The sequence below is a fragment of the Saccostrea echinata genome, unplaced genomic scaffold (assembly GCF_033153115.1).
Source record: "Saccostrea echinata isolate AGI-Se365-2 ecotype Australia unplaced genomic scaffold, CSIRO_AGI_Sech_v1 ptg000030l, whole genome shotgun sequence".
Taxonomy (NCBI): domain Eukaryota; kingdom Metazoa; phylum Mollusca; class Bivalvia; order Ostreida; family Ostreidae; genus Saccostrea; species Saccostrea echinata.
In genome coordinates, this window is record NW_026889779.1 from 28817285 (window position 1) to 28837500 (window position 20216).

General features: G+C 34.5%; 1 protein-coding gene across 1 annotated transcript in view; it reads right to left on the minus strand.

The window, feature by feature from the left end:
* Positions 1 to 2212: 2212 nt before the first annotated feature.
* The window catches only part of LOC133197648 (multidrug resistance-associated protein 1-like), a 42446-nt gene continuing 24442 nt past the window's right edge, over positions 2213 to 20216 (minus strand). The window contains exons 14-29 of the mRNA XM_061333766.1: positions 19093 to 19219; positions 15630 to 15806; positions 14653 to 14820; positions 13996 to 14170; positions 13833 to 13911; positions 12471 to 12627; positions 11969 to 12203; positions 11303 to 11613; positions 10964 to 11163; positions 10426 to 10552; positions 9711 to 9812; positions 4361 to 4507; positions 3563 to 3721; positions 3265 to 3431; positions 2778 to 2972; positions 2213 to 2335 (exon numbers count right to left, since the gene is read on the minus strand). Of these exons, the coding sequence (XP_061189750.1) occupies positions 2221 to 2335; positions 2778 to 2972; positions 3265 to 3431; positions 3563 to 3721; positions 4361 to 4507; positions 9711 to 9812; positions 10426 to 10552; positions 10964 to 11163; positions 11303 to 11613; positions 11969 to 12203; positions 12471 to 12627; positions 13833 to 13911; positions 13996 to 14170; positions 14653 to 14820; positions 15630 to 15806; positions 19093 to 19219 (2641 nt within the window). The 3' untranslated portion in view covers positions 2213 to 2220. The remainder of the gene's footprint in view (positions 2336 to 2777; positions 2973 to 3264; positions 3432 to 3562; positions 3722 to 4360; positions 4508 to 9710; positions 9813 to 10425; positions 10553 to 10963; positions 11164 to 11302; positions 11614 to 11968; positions 12204 to 12470; positions 12628 to 13832; positions 13912 to 13995; positions 14171 to 14652; positions 14821 to 15629; positions 15807 to 19092; positions 19220 to 20216) is intronic.

Sequence of the window (20216 nt, forward strand, 5' to 3'; positions counted from 1 at the left end):
ATGATTTGAATCTACATTACCTGAGGATGCTTTTATTTTATTATGACCAATCACGGCCTTGCTGTTCTTTTAAAGATTTTTCCTATGTTTTCCTACGTAAAACTTTGATCGCCCACTGTGGCCCCATCCTACCCGAGGGTCATGATTTGAACAAACTTAAATCTACACTACCTGAGGATGCTTCCATATAAATATGACCAATTATGGCTTTGCTGTTCTTGAGAAGTAGATTTTTAAAGATTTTCCCTATGTATTCCTATGTAAAACTCTGATCACCCACTGTGGCCCCATCCTACCCCGGGGTCCACGATTTGAACAAACTTGAATCTACACTACCTGAAGCTGCTTCTAAATAAGTTTCATATTTTTTCTTATTTTCAAATGGTTCTTGAGAAGAAGATTTTTTTAAACGATGTCATTAATTTTTCTGTAATTCGTAACTATCTCCCCTTGAAGAAGGCATGACCCTCCATTTGAACAAACTTGAATCCCCTTTACCCAAGGACATTTTGTGGCAAGTTTGGTTGAAATTGGCCCAGTGGTTCTTGAGAAGAAGACGAAAATATGAAAAGTTTACAAGGACGACGACGACAGACAAATTTCGATCAGAGAACCTCATTTGAGCTTTCGGCTCAGTTTATCTAAAAAGTACTAAAAAATTTCCAACCCAGAAATTTCTTGTCAAAAAAAAAAAAAACAAAAAAAAAAAACAACTCCTTTCCCAAACGTATCGGTACAAGAAATTTCTTGACAAGCAAAAAGAAAAAAAAAGGTAAAATCGATTTCCCAAACGTGAAAAAACCAGAAGTCCCTGATGAGACTGTAGCTCTACTGGCTGTACTTATAAAGGAGATAAAAGTAGCACTTGGACTTGAAACTTTGCAACAGCAATAAATAGAATAATGATCCTTGGTTTAGTCTGTTTTTGTGGCAAGATTTATTGCAATCAGAATAAAACTGTAGGAGGAGTAGCCTTTTAAAAGAATTTTACAGAAATTTCGATTTAAGTAACCATGGCAACATCATTCACCAAAATCAAAGAGCAATAATGACAATTATGTATCTCAGTGTAGTCTACTTGTATGCCAAGTTATACTGATGTAGGAGAAGTAGCGTTTTCAAAGTATTTCAAAAAATTTCTATTTTAAGTAATTATGGCAATACCGTTCATCAAATTCCAAAACTGGTACAGAGAATTATGTATCTTAGTGTAGTCTACTTGTGTGTCAAGTTATAATAAATTAGACCAAAACTGTAGGAGGAGTAGCATTATGAAAGTATTTCAAGGAAATTTCTTTTTTTAGTAACCATGGCAACACCATTCATTGAAATCAAAAACGGATACACAGAATTATGTATCTTTGTGTAGTCTACTTGTGTGCTAAGTTATATTGAAATGAGATCAAAACTGTAGGAGGAGTAGCATTTTGAATGTATTTCACAGAAATTTCTATTTTTAGTAACCATGGCAACACTGTTCATTGAAATCAAAAACCGATATAAAGAATTATGTATCTTAGTATAGTCTATTTGTGTGCCAAGTTATAATGCAATCGGATCAAAACTGTAAGAGGAGTAGCGTTTTGAATGTTTTTCACAGACATTTCTATTTTTAGTAACCATGGCAACACCGTTCATTGAAATCAAAAACCGATACACAGAATTATGTATCTTAGTATAGTCTACTTGTGTGCCAAGTTATACTGATATCAGACCAAAACTGTAGGAGGAGTAGCATTTTGAATGTATTTCACAAAAATTTCTATTTTTAGTAACCATGGCAACACCGTTCATTGAAATCAAAAACCGACAAACAGAATTATGTATCTAAGTGTAGTCTACTTATTGAAATCAGACCAAAACTGTAGGAGGAGTAGCATTTTGAAAAAATGTTTACAGACGGACGGACGGACGAACAGACAGACAGACAGCTAGACAGACGGACGACGGACACCTTACTATCGCATAAGCTCTTCTGGTCTCTGACCAGTAGAGCTAAAAATACATGTACCTATTTCCTGATGGTGGTGGTGGTGGTGGGGTCCACGTTTTCTAGGGGAGGTCCAAAGTAATTTTTTATTTGCTTCAGTATATTCTTTTAATAACTCTGCAAATTCCAGGAGGAGTCTGGAACCCCCCCCCCCCGGACCCCCTCTGGAGATGGGAACAAAAAAATCTAATAATACAATCGAGTACGAAAACAAGGTGACTGAAGGTAGTTTATTTTATAATGCCAGCATTTTTGGCCAGTTCATGAAACAGACTCTTAGTGTCGGCCATCAGATTCTGTGGTGTGTCAGATTCCAGTAAACGACCATTGTCAAGAACCAAAATTCTATAAAATACATAAAAATTATATGAAAATTACATACAATCTTAGATAACTCAAGCATATCTATCTACAGTACCTAAACTAATTCAAACACGTCATTCTATTTTTCTATGTTTGACTGAAATACTTTTATGAGGCGCCGTTTTGGTATTTATTGCCATTTAGTGATATCAGCTATTCGAATAGGTGATATCACCTATACGAATAGGTGATATCACTTACTCGATTAAGTGATATCACTCATTCAAATTGAATAGGTGATATCACCTATTCGAATAGGTGATATCACTTAATCGAATAGCTGATATCACTTATAGTTGGTTGTGCCCCCAAAACTGAAATTGCCTCCTACGCCCCTGACATATATCAATACTCTGGACCTTTAATAGTAGACTCCTATATTTGTAATTATTTTATAGAATCCTCTGATGTTACTTTTTTATACCTGTCGTAGTCCATCACTGTGTTGATCCTGTGTGCGATGGTCAACACTGTACATTCCCGGAATTCTTCACGTATCGTCCTCTGTATCAGATCATCTGTCTCCAGGTCTACAGCAGCGGTGGCTTCATCCAGAATCAGAATTTTTGTTTTCCTCAACAGAGACCGCGCCAGACAAACCAACTGCTTTTGACCCACACTAGAAAAAAAAGCATTGCCAAATAATAAATTAATAATTATAACATACAGTAGTAATTTTCCCTTTTAGAAATATACCTTGCTTAAGATAAGGTGGGATTTGATCATAATTAGTAAGTTCTTATCTGTGTTCTTTCTCTTTGCTTTATTGTACTAGAAATAATACTTTCATAATGTTTTAAATTCACTCTTTGTATATTCTCACAATCTAACTGAAATTCTGTAGATTGTTCTCTTTGTTTATTCATACTGGAGGTAAAAAAGTCAAACTACATCCTTAATACTGACAGTACCTGAGGTTACCTCCACCCTCCCCACACTCTGATTCTAATCCAGTAGGCAGAGACTGCACAAAAGATTTCAGATGAGCATGCTCAAGAGCATTCCAAATCTCTCCATCAGTTTTCTGGTCCATTGGATCTATGTTCACCCGTAGAGTTCCAGAAAACAACACTGGATCCTTTTAGACAAAAATATATATTTAGTTGAAAGGATCTCTCTCTCTCTCTCTCCTAAGAATAATCCATACTTTTGAATTAATACAATTGTGCAGAATATCATATCAGCCATCAAAGGGATCATTTTTTTTACCTGAGGCAATATAGTCAGCTTGGATCTACAGTCATGAAGTCCTAGATCTGTTAACTTGACTCCGTCTATCTCTATGTTCCCAGAAGCTGGTTCAATCAAACGGAACAAAGCCAGAGTCAGGGAAGATTTACCTGCCCCTGTCCTCCCAACAATGCCAACCTAAACACAAGCAATAATGTCTTTCAAAGGCAGGAAAAGTTTCATTACAAAAGGATGCTGTCTATGGCTAATTGTAGTTGACCTACTTTTCTTCGAAATAAAATTTTGAAAAACATCATTTTCCTTTAAATTCCTTTTTAAAGCTTTGACCCTAATGTAACCCCACCTAGCCCCAGAACCAATGATCTGGAAAAACTTCATTGACACGGGATATTTGTATATAAATAGAATTTAACGTATCCACTCCTCTTCTTTAGATTTCTTCTCATTTCAAACTCTTACTCCCTATTGTGAAGTTATGAATTATGTATTATGAAAAATGAACAGATTGACGATGAAAGAAAGATAGAGAGATAGATAGACGGATGCTACAAGCTACTAATCATTTCCATTGACAAAATGTTTGGATCTTTTTTGAAATATTTTATCACCACCCAAGAAGATTATTTACCAAGCGTTGTTAAAATTGGCAAAGGTGGATCTAGAGAGACGGATGGACAAAAGGACGATGGACAAATTTTGATCAGAGAAGCTCTTTTGAGCTTTTTGCTCCGATGAGCTATAAAGCAAAAGAGAACGAGAGGAATCTTAAGGCAATTCACTCTGTTTCAGTAATTTTTGTTATCCATAGTTTTCTACCTTTTCTCCGGGTTTGATAGTGACATTGATATCCTTCAGAACTAAGTCTAGCTTAGGTCTGTATCGTGTAGAGTAGGAGGTCAGAGTGACCTGACCTTCACTCGGCCAGTCCTCTGGAGGTCGGTGATCAGCGTTGACTAGGTCAGCCTATAACGCAAAATAATCCTAATGAAAGAAAACCAAATAAAGTTACAATGGCATCTACTTTGAAATAGAGAACTGTGGTGTAGGAAAGTTCAGTCACATATTACACAATATTTAAGCAAAACCAAGGAAGTGAAAATAATTAACATTAAACAAAATCATAATATTTTAAATAAATATTACACTGCTAAATTTTGTAAATGGCACAAATAGAATTTCTTGAATAATAAAGGTATAAACGTTTATAATTATTTACTATGCCTATTTAATTAAATGAAAACTAAATTTCCACAGGTACCGGGTGTAATACAGCAGATTATCATCGATTGTTCCTTTAACGGTTATCTGTTCATGGTTCCCATGCTGTTATTGGTGTACTCTGTTATATATTCATAGTGCTTAGCTATTTGTTCATATCAATGGCTCTTGTGTATTATATTACTGAGTCTTTGCTCTCTGTAATCTGTTTATATCTTTGTTACATCCTTTATGTACTCTGCAGAATGATCATACATTTGACTCTATCTTTGTGCACTATGCTATGTATTGATTCCTCTGACTCTATCTTTGTGCATTCTGCTATGCATTGATTCCTCTGACTCTATCTTTGTGCATTCTGCTATGCATTGATTCCTCTGACTCTATCTTTGTGCATTCTGCTATGTATTGATTCCTCTGACTCTATCTTGTACACTCTGCTATGTGTTGATTCCTTTGACTCTATCTTTGTACACTATGCTATGTATTGATTCCTCTGACTCTATCTTGTACACTCTGCTATGTGTTGATTCCTTTGACTCTATCTTGTACACTATGAGATGTATTGATTCCTCTGACTCTATCTTTGTACACTATGCTATGTATTTATTTCTCTGACTCTATCTTGTACACTATGAGATGTATTGATTCCTCTGACTCTATCTTGTACACTATGAGATGTATTGATTTCTCTGACTTCATCTTTGTACACTATGACATGTATTGATTCCTCTGACTCTATCTTTGTACACTATGCTATGTATTGATTTCTCTGACTCTATCTTGTACACTATGAGATGTATTGATTCCTCTGACTCTATCTTTGTACACTATGCTATGTGTTGATTCCTCTGACTCTATCTTTGTACACTATGCTATGTATTGATTCCTCTGACTCTATCTTTGTACACTATGACATGTATTGATTCCTCTGACTCTATCTTTGTACACTATGCTATGTATTGATTTCTCTGACTCTATCTTGTACACTATGAGATGTATTGATTTCTCTGATTCTATCTTGTACACTATGTTATGTGTTGATTCCTCTGACTCTATCTTTGTACACTATGCTATGTATTGATTTCTCTGACTCTATTTTGTACACTATGAGATGTATTGATTTCTCTGACTCCATCTTTGTACACTATGAGATGTATTGATTCCTTGGACTCTATCTTTGTACACTATGCTATGTGTTGATTCCTCTGACTCTATCTTTGTACACTATGCTATGTGTTGATTTCTTGGACTCTATCTTTGTACACTATGCTATGTATTGATTTCTCTGACTCTATCTTGTACACTATGAGATGTATTGATTCCTCTGACTCTATCTTGTACACTATGTTATGTGTTGATTCCTCTGACTCTATCTTGTACACTATGTTATGTGTTGATTCCTCTGACTCTATCTTTGTACACTATGCTATGTATTGGTTCTTCGGACTCTATCTTGTACACTATGAGATGTATTGATTCCTCTGACTCTATCTTGTGCACTATGTTATGTGTTGATTCCTCTGACTCTATCTTTGTACACTATGAGAAGTATTGATTCCTCTGACTCTATCTTGTACACTATGCTATGTATTGATTCCTTTGACTCTATCTTTGTACACTATGCTATGTGTTGATTTCTCTGACTCCATCTTTGTACACTATGCTATGTATTGATTCCTCTGACTCTATCTTTGTACACTCTGCTATGTGTTGATTCCTTTGATTCTATCTTTGTACACTATGAGATGTATTGATTTCTCTGATTCTATCTTTGTACACTATGAGATGTATTGATTCCTCTGACTCTATCTTTGTACACTATGTTATGTGTTGATTCCTCTGACTCTATCTTTGTACACTATGTTATGTGTTGATTCCTCTGACTCTATCTTTGTACACTATGCTATGTATTGATTTCTCTGACTCTATCTTGTACACTGTGAGATGTATTGATTCCTCTGACTCTATCTTTGTACACTATGTTATGTGTTGATTCCTTTGACTCTATCTTGTACACTATGAGATGTATTGATTTCTCTGACTCTATTTTGTACACTATGAGATGTACTGATTTCTCTGACTCTATTTTGTACACTATGAGATGTATTGATTTCTCTGACTCTATTTTGTACACTATGAGATGTATTGATTTCTCTGACTCCATCTTTGTACACTATGAGATGTATTGATTCCTTGGACTCTATCTTTGTACACTATGCTACGTGTTGATTCCTCTGACTCTATATTTGTACACTATGCTATGTGTTGATTCCTTGGACTCTATCTTTGTACACTATGCTATGTATTGATTTCTCTGACTCTATCTTGTACACTATGAGATGTATTGATTCCTTGGACTCTATCTTTGTACACTATGTTATGTGTTGATTCCTCTGACTCTATCTTTGTACACTATGAGAAGTATTGATTCCTCTGACTCTATCTTTGTACACTATGCTATGTATTGGTTCCTCGGACTCTATCTTGTACACTATGAGATGTATTGATTCCTCTGACTCTATCTTGTACACTATGAGAAGTATTGATTCCTCTGACTCTATCTTTGTACACTATGCTATGTATTGGTTCCTCTGACTCTATCTTTGTACACTATGTTATGTGTTGATTCCTCTGACTCTATCTTTGTACACTATGCTATGTATTGATTCCTCTGACTCTATCTTTGTACACTATGCTATGTATTGATTCCTCTGACTCTATCTTTGTACACTATGCTATGTATTGATTCCTCTGACTCTATCTTTGTACACTGTGTTATGTGTTGATTCCTCTGACGCTATCTTTGTACACTATGTTATGTGTTGATTCCTCTGACTCTATCTTTGTACACTATGCTATGTATTGGTTCCTCTGACTCTATCTTTGTACACTATGCTATGTATTGATTCCTCTGACTCTATCTTTGTACACTATGTTATGTGTTGATTCCTCTGACTCTATCTTTGTACACTATGAGAAGTATTGATTCCTCTGACTCTATCTTTGTACACTATGCTATGTATTGATTCCTTTGACTCTATCTTTGTACACTATGCTATGTGTTGATTTCTCTGACTCCATCTTTGTACACTATGCTATGTATTGATTCCTCTGACTCTATCTTTGTACACTCTGCTATGTGTTGATTCCTTTGATTCTATCTTTGTACACTATGAGATGTATTGATTTCTCTGATTCTATCTTTGTACACTATGAGATGTATTGATTCCTCTGACTCTATCTTTGTACACTATGTTATGTGTTGATTCCTCTGACTCTATCTTTGTACACTATGTTATGTGTTGATTCCTCTGACTCTATCTTTGTACACTATGCTATGTATTGATTTCTCTGACTCTATCTTGTACACTGTGAGATGTATTGATTCCTCTGACTCTATCTTTGTACACTATGTTATGTGTTGATTCCTTTGACTCTATCTTGTACACTATGAGATGTATTGATTTCTCTGACTCTATTTTGTACACTATGAGATGTACTGATTTCTCTGACTCTATTTTGTACACTATGAGATGTATTGATTTCTCTGACTCTATTTTGTACACTATGAGATGTATTGATTTCTCTGACTCCATCTTTGTACACTATGAGATGTATTGATTCCTTGGACTCTATCTTTGTACACTATGCTACGTGTTGATTCCTCTGACTCTATATTTGTACACTATGCTATGTGTTGATTCCTTGGACTCTATCTTTGTACACTATGCTATGTATTGATTTCTCTGACTCTATCTTGTACACTATGAGATGTATTGATTCCTTGGACTCTATCTTTGTACACTATGTTATGTGTTGATTCCTCTGACTCTATCTTTGTACACTATGAGAAGTATTGATTCCTCTGACTCTATCTTTGTACACTATGCTATGTATTGGTTCCTCGGACTCTATCTTGTACACTATGAGATGTATTGATTCCTCTGACTCTATCTTGTACACTATGAGAAGTATTGATTCCTCTGACTCTATCTTTGTACACTATGCTATGTATTGGTTCCTCTGACTCTATCTTTGTACACTATGTTATGTGTTGATTCCTCTGACTCTATCTTTGTACACTATGCTATGTATTGATTCCTCTGACTCTATCTTTGTACACTATGCTATGTATTGATTCCTCTGACTCTATCTTTGTACACTATGCTATGTATTGATTCCTCTGACTCTATCTTTGTACACTGTGTTATGTGTTGATTCCTCTGACGCTATCTTTGTACACTATGTTATGTGTTGATTCCTCTGACTCTATCTTTGTACACTATGCTATGTATTGGTTCCTCTGACTCTATCTTTGTACACTATGCTATGTATTGATTCCTCTGACTCTATCTTTGTACACTATGTTATGTGTTGATTCCTCTGACTCTATCTTTGTACACTATGAGAAGTATTGATTCCTCTGACTCTATCTTTGTACACTATGCTATGTATTGGTTCCTCGGACTCTATCTTGTACACTATGAGATATATTGATTCCTCTGACTCTATCTTGTACACTATGAGATGTATTGATTCCTCTGACTCCATATTTGTACATTATGCTATGTGTTGATTCCTCTGACTCTATCTCTGTGCCCTCTGCTAAGTGTTCATGCCTCTGGTTTTTGTGTTGGTACTCCTGACACTATTTTTTGTACTCTGCTATGTGTTAAAACCTATGACTCTATTTTTTGCATCCTACTGTGTTTTCCAGCCTCTACGTTTGTTGGTATACATGTATCTTAGTATATTCTGCTTTATTCTCCGGACTATCTGCGCTTTGTTACGTGTATATTCCTCTGGCTTTTTTCTTTTTTGTACTATCTCTTTATACCTACATCATGTATATATATGGCGTTTACGTTGTGTACTCTACTACGAACATTGACCCCTGGCTATTTCTTTTATCTTTTTCTTTGTGGACTTTACTATTTTTTCATACCTCTGGTTCTTTGTCTGTGTACTCTGCTATTCTTTCTACAGATACTGCATTTGTTTCCACAGTGGTTATTGTGTACAGCAACCAGCTCATCAGGTTCGTTACCTGCAAATTTATTTCTATATAGAGAATTGGTAAGACAAAAAAAAAACATCAAAGCAGGTCTGGATAGAAATTATGACTTTCATTAGTCTAGTGACCTTCATTAGTGCTTAGCAATAAAAATCAAAACTCCTCTTTATGTGCAATATTATATACTTTGTAATTGAATTTATTGTAATTTTTCTTTAAAGAATGTCATATAAATGTTAAAGTATGAAAGTAAAGACATGAAGGACCAGCTCAATTTAACGTTCCCTGAGTTTAAATTGTGTTAATATGTTCCTGGCTGAGAAGAGGCACTCAAACTCAGAAATCGACATTGTCATCCCGAAATTTTCACAGTTTGTGCTATTGTAATTGGTATGTGGTTTTGAAGAAGGCAATTATTTTCTTTTGACAAACTTACACCCAACATCTACGTTATCATCTACCTTTTGAATAGAGTACAACCCAACATTAGCGTAAACTTGAATTACTAATACTGAAATTCCTAATGAGAAGAAGTTAAAAATTCAAACTCGACAGATGAATGCATAGAAGGAAGGATGATGGACAGATGCAATTAGAATTATAGCATAAACTTTCAGATAAAGTGAACACCATTTTTATTACTTACATTGAAGGAGTAGGATATTGAGAGTCCAGCCATCCCTGCACTAATACTGTTTCTGGTTACTACTGAGATTATAGAGGCTGCTAATATCACAAAGCATCCCAGCATTGCAACATGTATACCTCTCCACCTGTAACATGTAATGACTTTTTTGTAGTAGAAAAAAATTGAGCAAAAGGGTGTTAAAAATGCTACTATCTGCACTCCATAAACCTTAGAATCGACAATTTTAAGTGTTAAAATCGTTTTGTAATTCAAAATTAGGTCATAGTGAACTATTGAGGAATATAATCCTGCAGTCTGCGAGGTTTTAGATAGGCTTCTCTTGTACATGGTGTAGTTTGTTGAATATTATGAAGAATTTGTGTTTGGCCAAAGAAGGTTCAGGATAACGTTTTTAATCATATGACTTTGTATAGTCAAACCATTTTAGCGGCTAATCTATCAATATTAAGTATAGATTCATCAAATTTTGATAATTTCTGTATCCTGCTGCATAGTGTATAATGGCAAAACATACGAATTAAACAAAATAGTTTACCCATCAACAGACATTTCAGCCCACTTGACCTGGTGGTAATCATTCACTCTCCTCTGAAGCTCAGACATAAACTCGTTTTCTTTACCAAATGCCCTGATAACACTGGCACCAGCCAAGGTTTCACTGAAATAACTGTAAATTGGAGATCTGTTGTTTGAGGAAATTCTTCTTAGTTGTCTTGAGGTTGGTAAGTAAAAACTCTGTAAAAAAGTACTTACATGGTTTACGTATCTTTGTCCCACAAAGCATTAAAACATGAACAGAAAATTAACAAATTCAAATGTTTTGAAAATAAATATGTAGATAAACCATCCAGGTAAAAATGTATTACATTCATACCAGCAACAGGAAGTACAACATGCCGATTGGGATGGCTACCAGGAGAAACCAGCGAGAGCTGTACGTAATAGCAACCAGAACTCCCAGAAGTGAAATAATACAGAACATGACCATTTCTAAATACCAAGGAAATACGGTGTCTATTGACTCCATGTCTTTAGAAAAACGGTTAATGATTCGTCCTGATGGAGTGGTGTCAAAAAAACTTATTGGACAGCGCAGAATTGAGTGTAGAAGGTTCGTATGCATTGTGCGAGACGCAGCAGTTGTTCTAAGTACAAACAAAATTCCATACAGCACCACAGAAATGACTGCAAGTAAAGTAAAATAACATATAATATGCATTCGTTATAGAGTGAGGTGTATGGTTTTTTTTTTGTTTTTTTTTTTTTTTGTCAGGTGTTTTTTTCAATTCTTCAATTTATATACAGTGTATATTTGAAGTAAGAATCCAAATCTATAACGGAATATTAATACTGAACAAAGAGAGGCGATAAATTAGACAGATGGATCGTGGGATTACTGTAAGGAATGTTGGTGAAGAAAAACAGCAAAAATATGTCCACCCTGTCCACGTTGATAGCAGTTAATGACAACAGAATTTTCAATGAGTAAAGTTCACTAAAAGACCATCTTTCTAAAGAGAGGTAAAGTTATTTCACTAACTTTGCCCTAATCCAAAACCCATGTAACTTCCTAGGAAATATGTATTCCTTTCTTGGACGTTTGCATCATGGATAGTTTGATTAACCAATCTAAAAACGGGATCCTCTGTCCATTTGCTAAGCCAAATGTTTCCGAGCAGGGTCATACACTCTCCGAGTCCATAAAACATCACCAAGAGAATGCAGTACTTCAGAGATATTGCCCTGAAGTAAGTCATAAACCGCTGCCATTTCACCTGTTGATTCATAAACAACTTGTGATTAGTAGGATGCCAAGGAGGACATTTGTCTAAAAATGAGTGTAATATTATTAAAAATTAGTAAACCACTCACTGTAGTTTATATAAATTTTTACGAGTATAAGTAAATTCATAAAAAATGTACAGTCATAAAATAATTTAAGATTATGAACATCCAAGTTTTGCAAGAAACATGCAGCCATGAGAAATCTATATATTTTTATAATCATGTTCTCGTCTACAGAGACCCAGATTTTAATATACCTGTCCAGTTTCTGTTGACTCCTCTTCGATAAGATTATCTTTAACATTGTTTTTCTTTGCCACTGACTCTAGGTTCACTGAAGTCTGTCTATCTGTTGCAATGCTGGAGGAGCTCTTTATTTTCAAATGTTTTACATTTAGGTCGTTTATAGACTGTCTAAATCAAAGAAAACTGACTTATAAATAAAAAGGCACAAAGCTCAACCAAACTACGTACACTGTAACTTCTTTCCTCCGGTACCGTTAACATATTTGAACACAAGAACAGCTTAAAAGATATTTAAGAAGCTTAATAGACAAAGTATGTCATTTTTGGGAGGGGTAGATTTCTAATTAGTACCTGCCAGACTTCTGACCGTTTTTTGTGTCCAATGGTTGTTTGATTTAACGTATGACTTTTGAATTGTGAGAGGCAGGGTTTTGATAATTAGCATTTATACATGTTTATGAGCTAATGATACTGTACTTTGAGACTTTTGATATTCAGTTACCACACAAAAAATACACCAGGATCGGTATTCCACAATGGATCCTGCTGACTGACAATTGCGGTAAAGACAGACTGAAATCTCTTTTGGAGGATTATTGGAAACACGTATTTAAAATAAGATAAATTATTATTTCTAATAAAAAATCCTTTCAATTTATTTACTCATTTGAGGTTTGAAGAATCATATTTTCTTTGATCGTCAGATTCTATCACAGTGTAATACTATCCTTGGATACTTTTTTTCTTTGCAGGCAATTGCATGAACTATCATGCTAGTAGTAAATAAATGGTTGATCACGCTTGGATTTATTTACATCTTTAATGAAGCTACAAAGCAGGCGACAAATGCCTTCCTTGAAACACTGTAGCTTAACAAGTCAGCGTAGATTTTAATTATCACTTTCTGAATGTGCTTTATATGATTATACATTCAGCGAAAGATGTTTTCCGCGAAAGGCGCTATATAGAATACACAGCAAAATGTAATACGTTCTGCCAGACATAATTTGAAATGGTACCCTTTTTGTTTGAAGATAAAAGGAAATAATTCATAGCATAACTGCTATTAAGAAAGTCCATAAAATTACACTACAACAGAAAATCTGTAAATCCATAAAGAAATCTCAGTCTTAATTCATTAACAATCTTGAATGGATGCCTGCTCACTTTATAAAAATGTTTGCCTTGTTGATGAGAAAACGTTATCGAAGAGATCTTCCTATGTACCCACATAGAAAAGTCGGCAATATAAAAGGTCGTTTATTTATTGATCTCTATAAGTTATGATTTAATCTCTACAAATAAAAAACTACAACATTCACGTTTCTACGTCCATTTCTTATTGAACTATAAGGATGACAAAAAATTCGTACCTCAAGTCAAAGGTTGATCCATTGGTTTCGTCGGAGGTTAGTGATGTTAATCTCTGTAAGACATTTACTCGGAGCTCCTCTACAAATATTTTTATAATTTATCAACAATAAGCCTTTCTTTGGCTGGACACTCTTAAAAATAATTCGTGAAAAACATTCACACCTTCAATCTCCCCTTCAACATCCATCAAATAATTCTCTAAAAAATCTGCAAAAGGTCCAGCATGACTGAGAAGTTTATCATAAGAGCCAGTCTCTGATATTTTCCCATCCACCAGCACAATTATCTCATCAACTTTTGGTAACCACTGGATCCCGTGTGTAACCAAAATGCAAGTCTAAAAACAAACAGGTATATCTGTAAATATTTGAAAAAAAACTTCGCTAGAGGAAAAAATATATTATTGTACTGTAATATAGCTTTCTTCCATTGAAAAATGATATTCTTTCCAAGTAAGGAAGCATTGTGAATGCTACAATACAGTGTGTGTTTTTCCTTCGTTTGATTTTTGAATATTGTTTTTACAACCATATATCAGGTTATTTTGGAGTCGGGAATATTTGATAAATTTATTTTCAAAAAGGAGTTTGATATACTGTCGTTTCATACTTCGGATGATTTTCATACGTTAGAAAAAAAAAATACAGATTTTCAAGTTTTGTTTTTTTTTTTATATTATTTCTCTTGATCAATGAAATTCTACAAATATACTCATCAATGTTCGAGAAAACTCCCATGTCAATGAAAACCTGCCTCGAGTACTGAAATTTTTTTGTAAAATTCACTGTTGTTCCAAATGAAAATAGCATTTTTGCAAACCTTGTTTTTCAGTAACCCTGACGACCCAATTACTTCCTCAAATATATGGCTGCCAACATGAGAATCGACAGCAGACAGTGGGTCATCAAGGAGGTAGATGTCTGCATCATTGTACACGGCCCGAGCAAGACTTACTCTCTGCTTCTGTCCACCACTCAGGTTAATCCCCTGTAATATTCAGCTCGATGACAATCAATTCATTTAGGATATGCTAGTAGGTATTTCAAAGAATAGTCAATGGGTTTTTCTATTTTTTTTTGGGGGGGGGGGTTGGGTTGGGTTGGGAGGGGTATTTTTTAGAGAATATAGGAGAAAGGGGGTAAAATCAGTTTATAAGTTTCAGAATATTTAAGACCTGATAATTATGAATCTGCTCTACTAAACCATAGCTGCCCTCAATTTGTGTTAAAGATCAAAATCAAGTGAGACGACAATTAAGGCACACTGACTTGTAAATTCTTTTTGGCTAATAGACTCCCTTTTCTCTTCTGAAATCGAGTTTTCTACCCAATATTTTTCATTTAATCTTTTCTAGAAATTTTCTGACTTCAAAAACCTTTTTCAATATATCCCCCAATTGTTTACATTCTGGCAGAGGTATAACATTTCAAACTGATTTTAAGATGACTAATCATTAATTTGTACAAAAAAAGAAATAAAATCTTAATCAGTTATTAGAAAGTAGTGATAGAAATCTGGCCATAGAAATTGATGCTAGTAGGTAACACAGGGATAATTCCAGCACTATTCAAATCAAAATTAGTCAAAGTTATCTCTTTTTTAAAATTCTTAACCCCCCCCCCCCCCGATTATTTGTATCCGAAATTCAAATATCAACTCATTGAATGAGTATTCCAATATTCGTTGACATCCCTACGTCATCAATTAATTCTAATATTATTTATTACTCATTCAACCTCTTGTACATAAAGCAGTGCCTTTCAGACATTTTAAAACGGTATCTCAAATTTTCAAACCTTTTCTCCTATTTCTGTCTGATCTCCTGCAGGAAACATATTCAGATCAGGCGTCAGACCACAGGCCTCTACTATTCTGTTATATCGTTCCTTGTCCAATTTGAATCCGAAAAGGATGTTATCCTGTATGGTAGCGTTCTGAATCCAGGCCTGCTGTGAAACATATGCAATAGACCCCTGAAACAGAAAATTGTTTAAACACAAAATATAAGGCATCCTTGATAATGATTAAACTGCGTTATAAGAGTTATATCTCCTCTGAAAATCAGTCAAGTTAATTTAACTACTGATACACATACATATTTCACGTTGAAGACTACACCTTGTATTTCCTACAAATATACATCGACTATTGCTTCGAAACTTTTTAGTTACAATAAAACTTTACAGGGCCTGGATATCTGAAACATAATCCTCCTTCCTGTTCATGTTCTTCTTCACCCTATAACTATAGTCTTGCTGGACACGTTATTACTGGTGACGTAAATATAATTAATAATGAGGACCTTAAATCACTAATTTTAAAAAGTCCTAAATATAGGGAACCCCGATCCTTTAACTGGCGTCGTAATTTCATAAATATTGTGGATACCGTGTAGGATTACGCCAGGCGCCTGGTCAGACATGAAAAAGAAGTCCTTGATACTTTGTCAGAATGGATTAAATATATCAGATATATGTTACAATCTCGCATTAAACGATTGAGGGGCAATATGAAAACCATCTATCCTTCTGTATTCAATAATTCAGAAGTGAAAAAAAAAGATTATACGATCAGTACGTACTTTCTGACAAAGCAGGTAACAACATTGTTTGTCTTTGTTTGTAAGGCACATTATATAAATTGTATTTTAGAGGAACTAGGATTTAATTCTACAAGTGGAAATCCAACTTATACCCATAACTCCCTTTCCAAGGAGGAAATTCTTCAAAATTATATGTCAGTTTTGAATATCTTTAATATTTCCAACAACCAAAATGAATTCAAATTACCATATCTATATTGGATTCCGAAACCTTACAAACAAGGATACATAGCGGGCTCTAGTAAATGTTCTACCAAGCATCTTTCTTTACTCCTCACTAAGATATTAACACTGGTGAAGGAGACCCTTCAAGAGTACTGTGCAACAATATATTCGAGAAGTGGTGTAAATCAGATGTGGATACTAAAAAATTCCAAGGATCTTTTGGAACATTTGAAATCACAAAATTTTACCAAATTCAACACAATAAAAACTTACGACTTTTCAACTTTATATACATCTATTCCCCACGATAAATTAAAGTCCAGACTTTCTTACATCGTTGACAGCTGCTTTTTCAATAAAAATGGAACTCATAACATTACTTACCTTGTCATTGGTCATTTGCAAAATTACTTTGTTAAAAAACAATCTAATTGTAAACACAAGTACTCTGAGGTTGACTTAAAAAAGATGCTCGAGTTTCTGATTGACAATGCGAGGGTTGTTCGGAAAGTTCGAGGACTACCGTCTTAACTATTTTACTTAACGTCATATCATATCCAAATTTGGAAGAAATATTTTAACAGTAAATTAAAATGATGTATATTTAAAAATTTAAATATCGTGGTTTATTTTAAACTTACTTAGACTTAAAAAAAAATGCGAAAATCGGATCACGGAGCAGGTCAAAATTTTGTAATTTACAATCAAGACACTAAATACATGTGTAATGTCTGAAGTCATACAAAAACGGAAAAATTCTACACGTTCATATTAAGAATTGTTTCATCGTTTCTGACTCCAAATTATGACTTAATATTTTGCTTCGTTGAAAAGAAACCAGTTAGAAGATAGGTAGTCCTCATTGAAAAAGGCAAAAAAAGATGACGTCGTAGAACGTCACGAAGCAGCAGTTAACCATACAATTTTTTGTTGTACTTTGGGAACTCCAGAAGTGCCGGAGGAAGTAGGAAATATGTCAAAAGCGAGCCATGCATGTGTGTATGCATAGTACAAGCGGTATTTGAATGATTAGACGATGGTGATCTGTGAGAAAACGGATTATCTGTAAAAAGCTTATCAAAAACATTGCAAAAGTTAGTAACGTCATGCTAAGAGTTTGGCGCTTCACAGATGCTGATCTTGTGAAAGCACACTTATACAGTGAAAAAAATATAACATTGACAAACAAAATGATGCTACTTGAACAATTGTAAGCAAAACAAATTTTAAGTGATAGAGAACCTTTTTCAATTAGTGCGCTGGCATTGGGCAATACTGCGTGAAATGTATAGGGATACTATTTTTGAGAACCTCATGTCGGTATGTTTTTGAGTTTGCTCCATGGTTACAAAACGTGTTGATTTTAAAATTAAATAACATGAATTCTATTAAATCACATGGAATGAAACTTCACACTTAAACAAGATAAATATTTTTACATATGAAAATGTGCTCATTTTAAATTTCTTGAAGATAGTATAACGAAAATTGGCATAGTCCACGAACTTTCCGAACAACCCTCGTATCTATGTGGTTTTTGGAGACCATGTCTTCCAACAATCTATTGGAATTCCCATGGGTACCAATTGCGCCCCGTTATTAGCAGACCTATTTTTGTATTCATATGAAGCAGAATTTGTTCAAAATCTTTTTGTGAAAAGAAGAAAACACTTGCTGTGGCCTTCAACTCGACATTTACATATATCGACGACGTACTGTCAATTAACAATGGTTATTTTCAATCTTAAGTCGGCACGACATATCCCTGTGATCTTGAGATAAAAGATATCACAGAGTCTGACACATCTGTTTCATATTTGGAAATTTTATTAGAAAAAGACGTTAATGGTAATCTAACAACAAAGCTTTATGATAAACTTGATGCCTTTAACTTTTCAATCGTCAACGTCCCTTACTTATGCAGCAATATACCCTTATCACCTGCATACGGGGTTAATATTTCTCAGTTGATTCGATACGCCAGAGCATGCTCTAAGAATGAACAATTTCTAAAACGAGGTAAGTTATTGACAAACAAGTTGATGAAACAAGAATATCAGTAATCTCGTTTAAAGTCATCATTTCGTAAGTTCTATGGTCGATACAATGACCTTGTCAGCAAATACAATCTATCATTAAGTGAAATACTGACTGACTTTTTTCATACTTATTGTTAGGCCATTATTAACACACTGAATTGTCGACGGATTTTCCCGTTATTTCCCGATCATGACAAGGAGCACACGGCGGGTGTGACCGGTCGGCAGAGGATGCTCACTCCTCCATGACACCTGATCCCACCTCTGATGTCTTAGAGATCCGTGTTTGCTCTGCTCCTATTTTGTAATGTTTAATGGACTTTTGAGCTCGAATACTGTTCGTTATCTCCACATATTTCATACAGAAGATAAAGGAAAAGAGGGTCATAAAAATGAAATGTGAAAATATTTCAGCATACGTAATTCACAGATTTCTGAGAATCTCACACCGACCTTAATGCTAACGTTCCCCCTTATTTTTGTCATCTCCCCCAGTATTGCTGACAGCAGTGATGACTTCCCCTGTCCGACCTGTCCAACGACTGCTACAAGGCTTCCCTCTGGGATTTCTACATTCACACTAAATGAATAAAATGTAAAAATAGACGATAATTTATTTACAATCATTAACGTATATGCACCCAATAAAGAGTCAGATAGGTTAGCCTTCTTAAACACTCTCAACAAATTTATTTCTTTTTTTTCTGCGCAAGATAGTACGATCATAATAGGAGGTGATTTCAATTGCAATTTTAATAAAGAAAATGACAAATCAAATAAGAAATTGAATAAAATAGTAAATACGCTCGACTTAGTCGACGTATGGCGTAATAAAAATCCTGCTAACAATGGTTATACATGGTGTGATGCAGAAAATTGTCCAAAGAGTAGGATAGATTATATTTTTGTAAATAAAGACTTTATAGAACGTGTAAAAAATATTATTGTACGACGAATTCCAGGTACTCACAATAATAGCACACGGTTAAGTGACCACAGATATCTTAAACAGGTCTGGACGATTTCCAAATATGGAAGTCAAGAAAGATAACCGTGAATTGCTATAAATACACAGAATAAACAAGGTGCTTAATTTTCTGACCAATCAGATAACGGCATTTAAACAAACCCATGAGAAAATAAATAAAACACGTGGTTTTAAACTTTTTTGCTCAAAAGATTTTTTTAGAACAAACTTTTTGTAGACTTTATGCACATTTTGGAATGAAACAGCATATCTGACAATTCTACCGTGAACAAACACGACTTGAAAGCTTAAAATAAATTCTAAGTGAGATTAAAAATCTGTCACTACGAGATAGCAATCCCAGAAGTTTAGAAATTTGATGTAAATACGGCAGATTTTCAGTTTTTAAAGTCGGACATGAAAATGTTTTCGTATAGGAATAATAATAGTCTGAATTATTTCCTGTTTATTAGAATCATCCAGTTTCCTGTATGCGTGGTAAATTATGGTGATAAAAAGCATTCATCTACATTCCCTTTTCTCCACGTTTGACACCTTTCCTTATGTCCATAACGAGGTATTAGGGACTCATAAGACCCGTGATATTTTA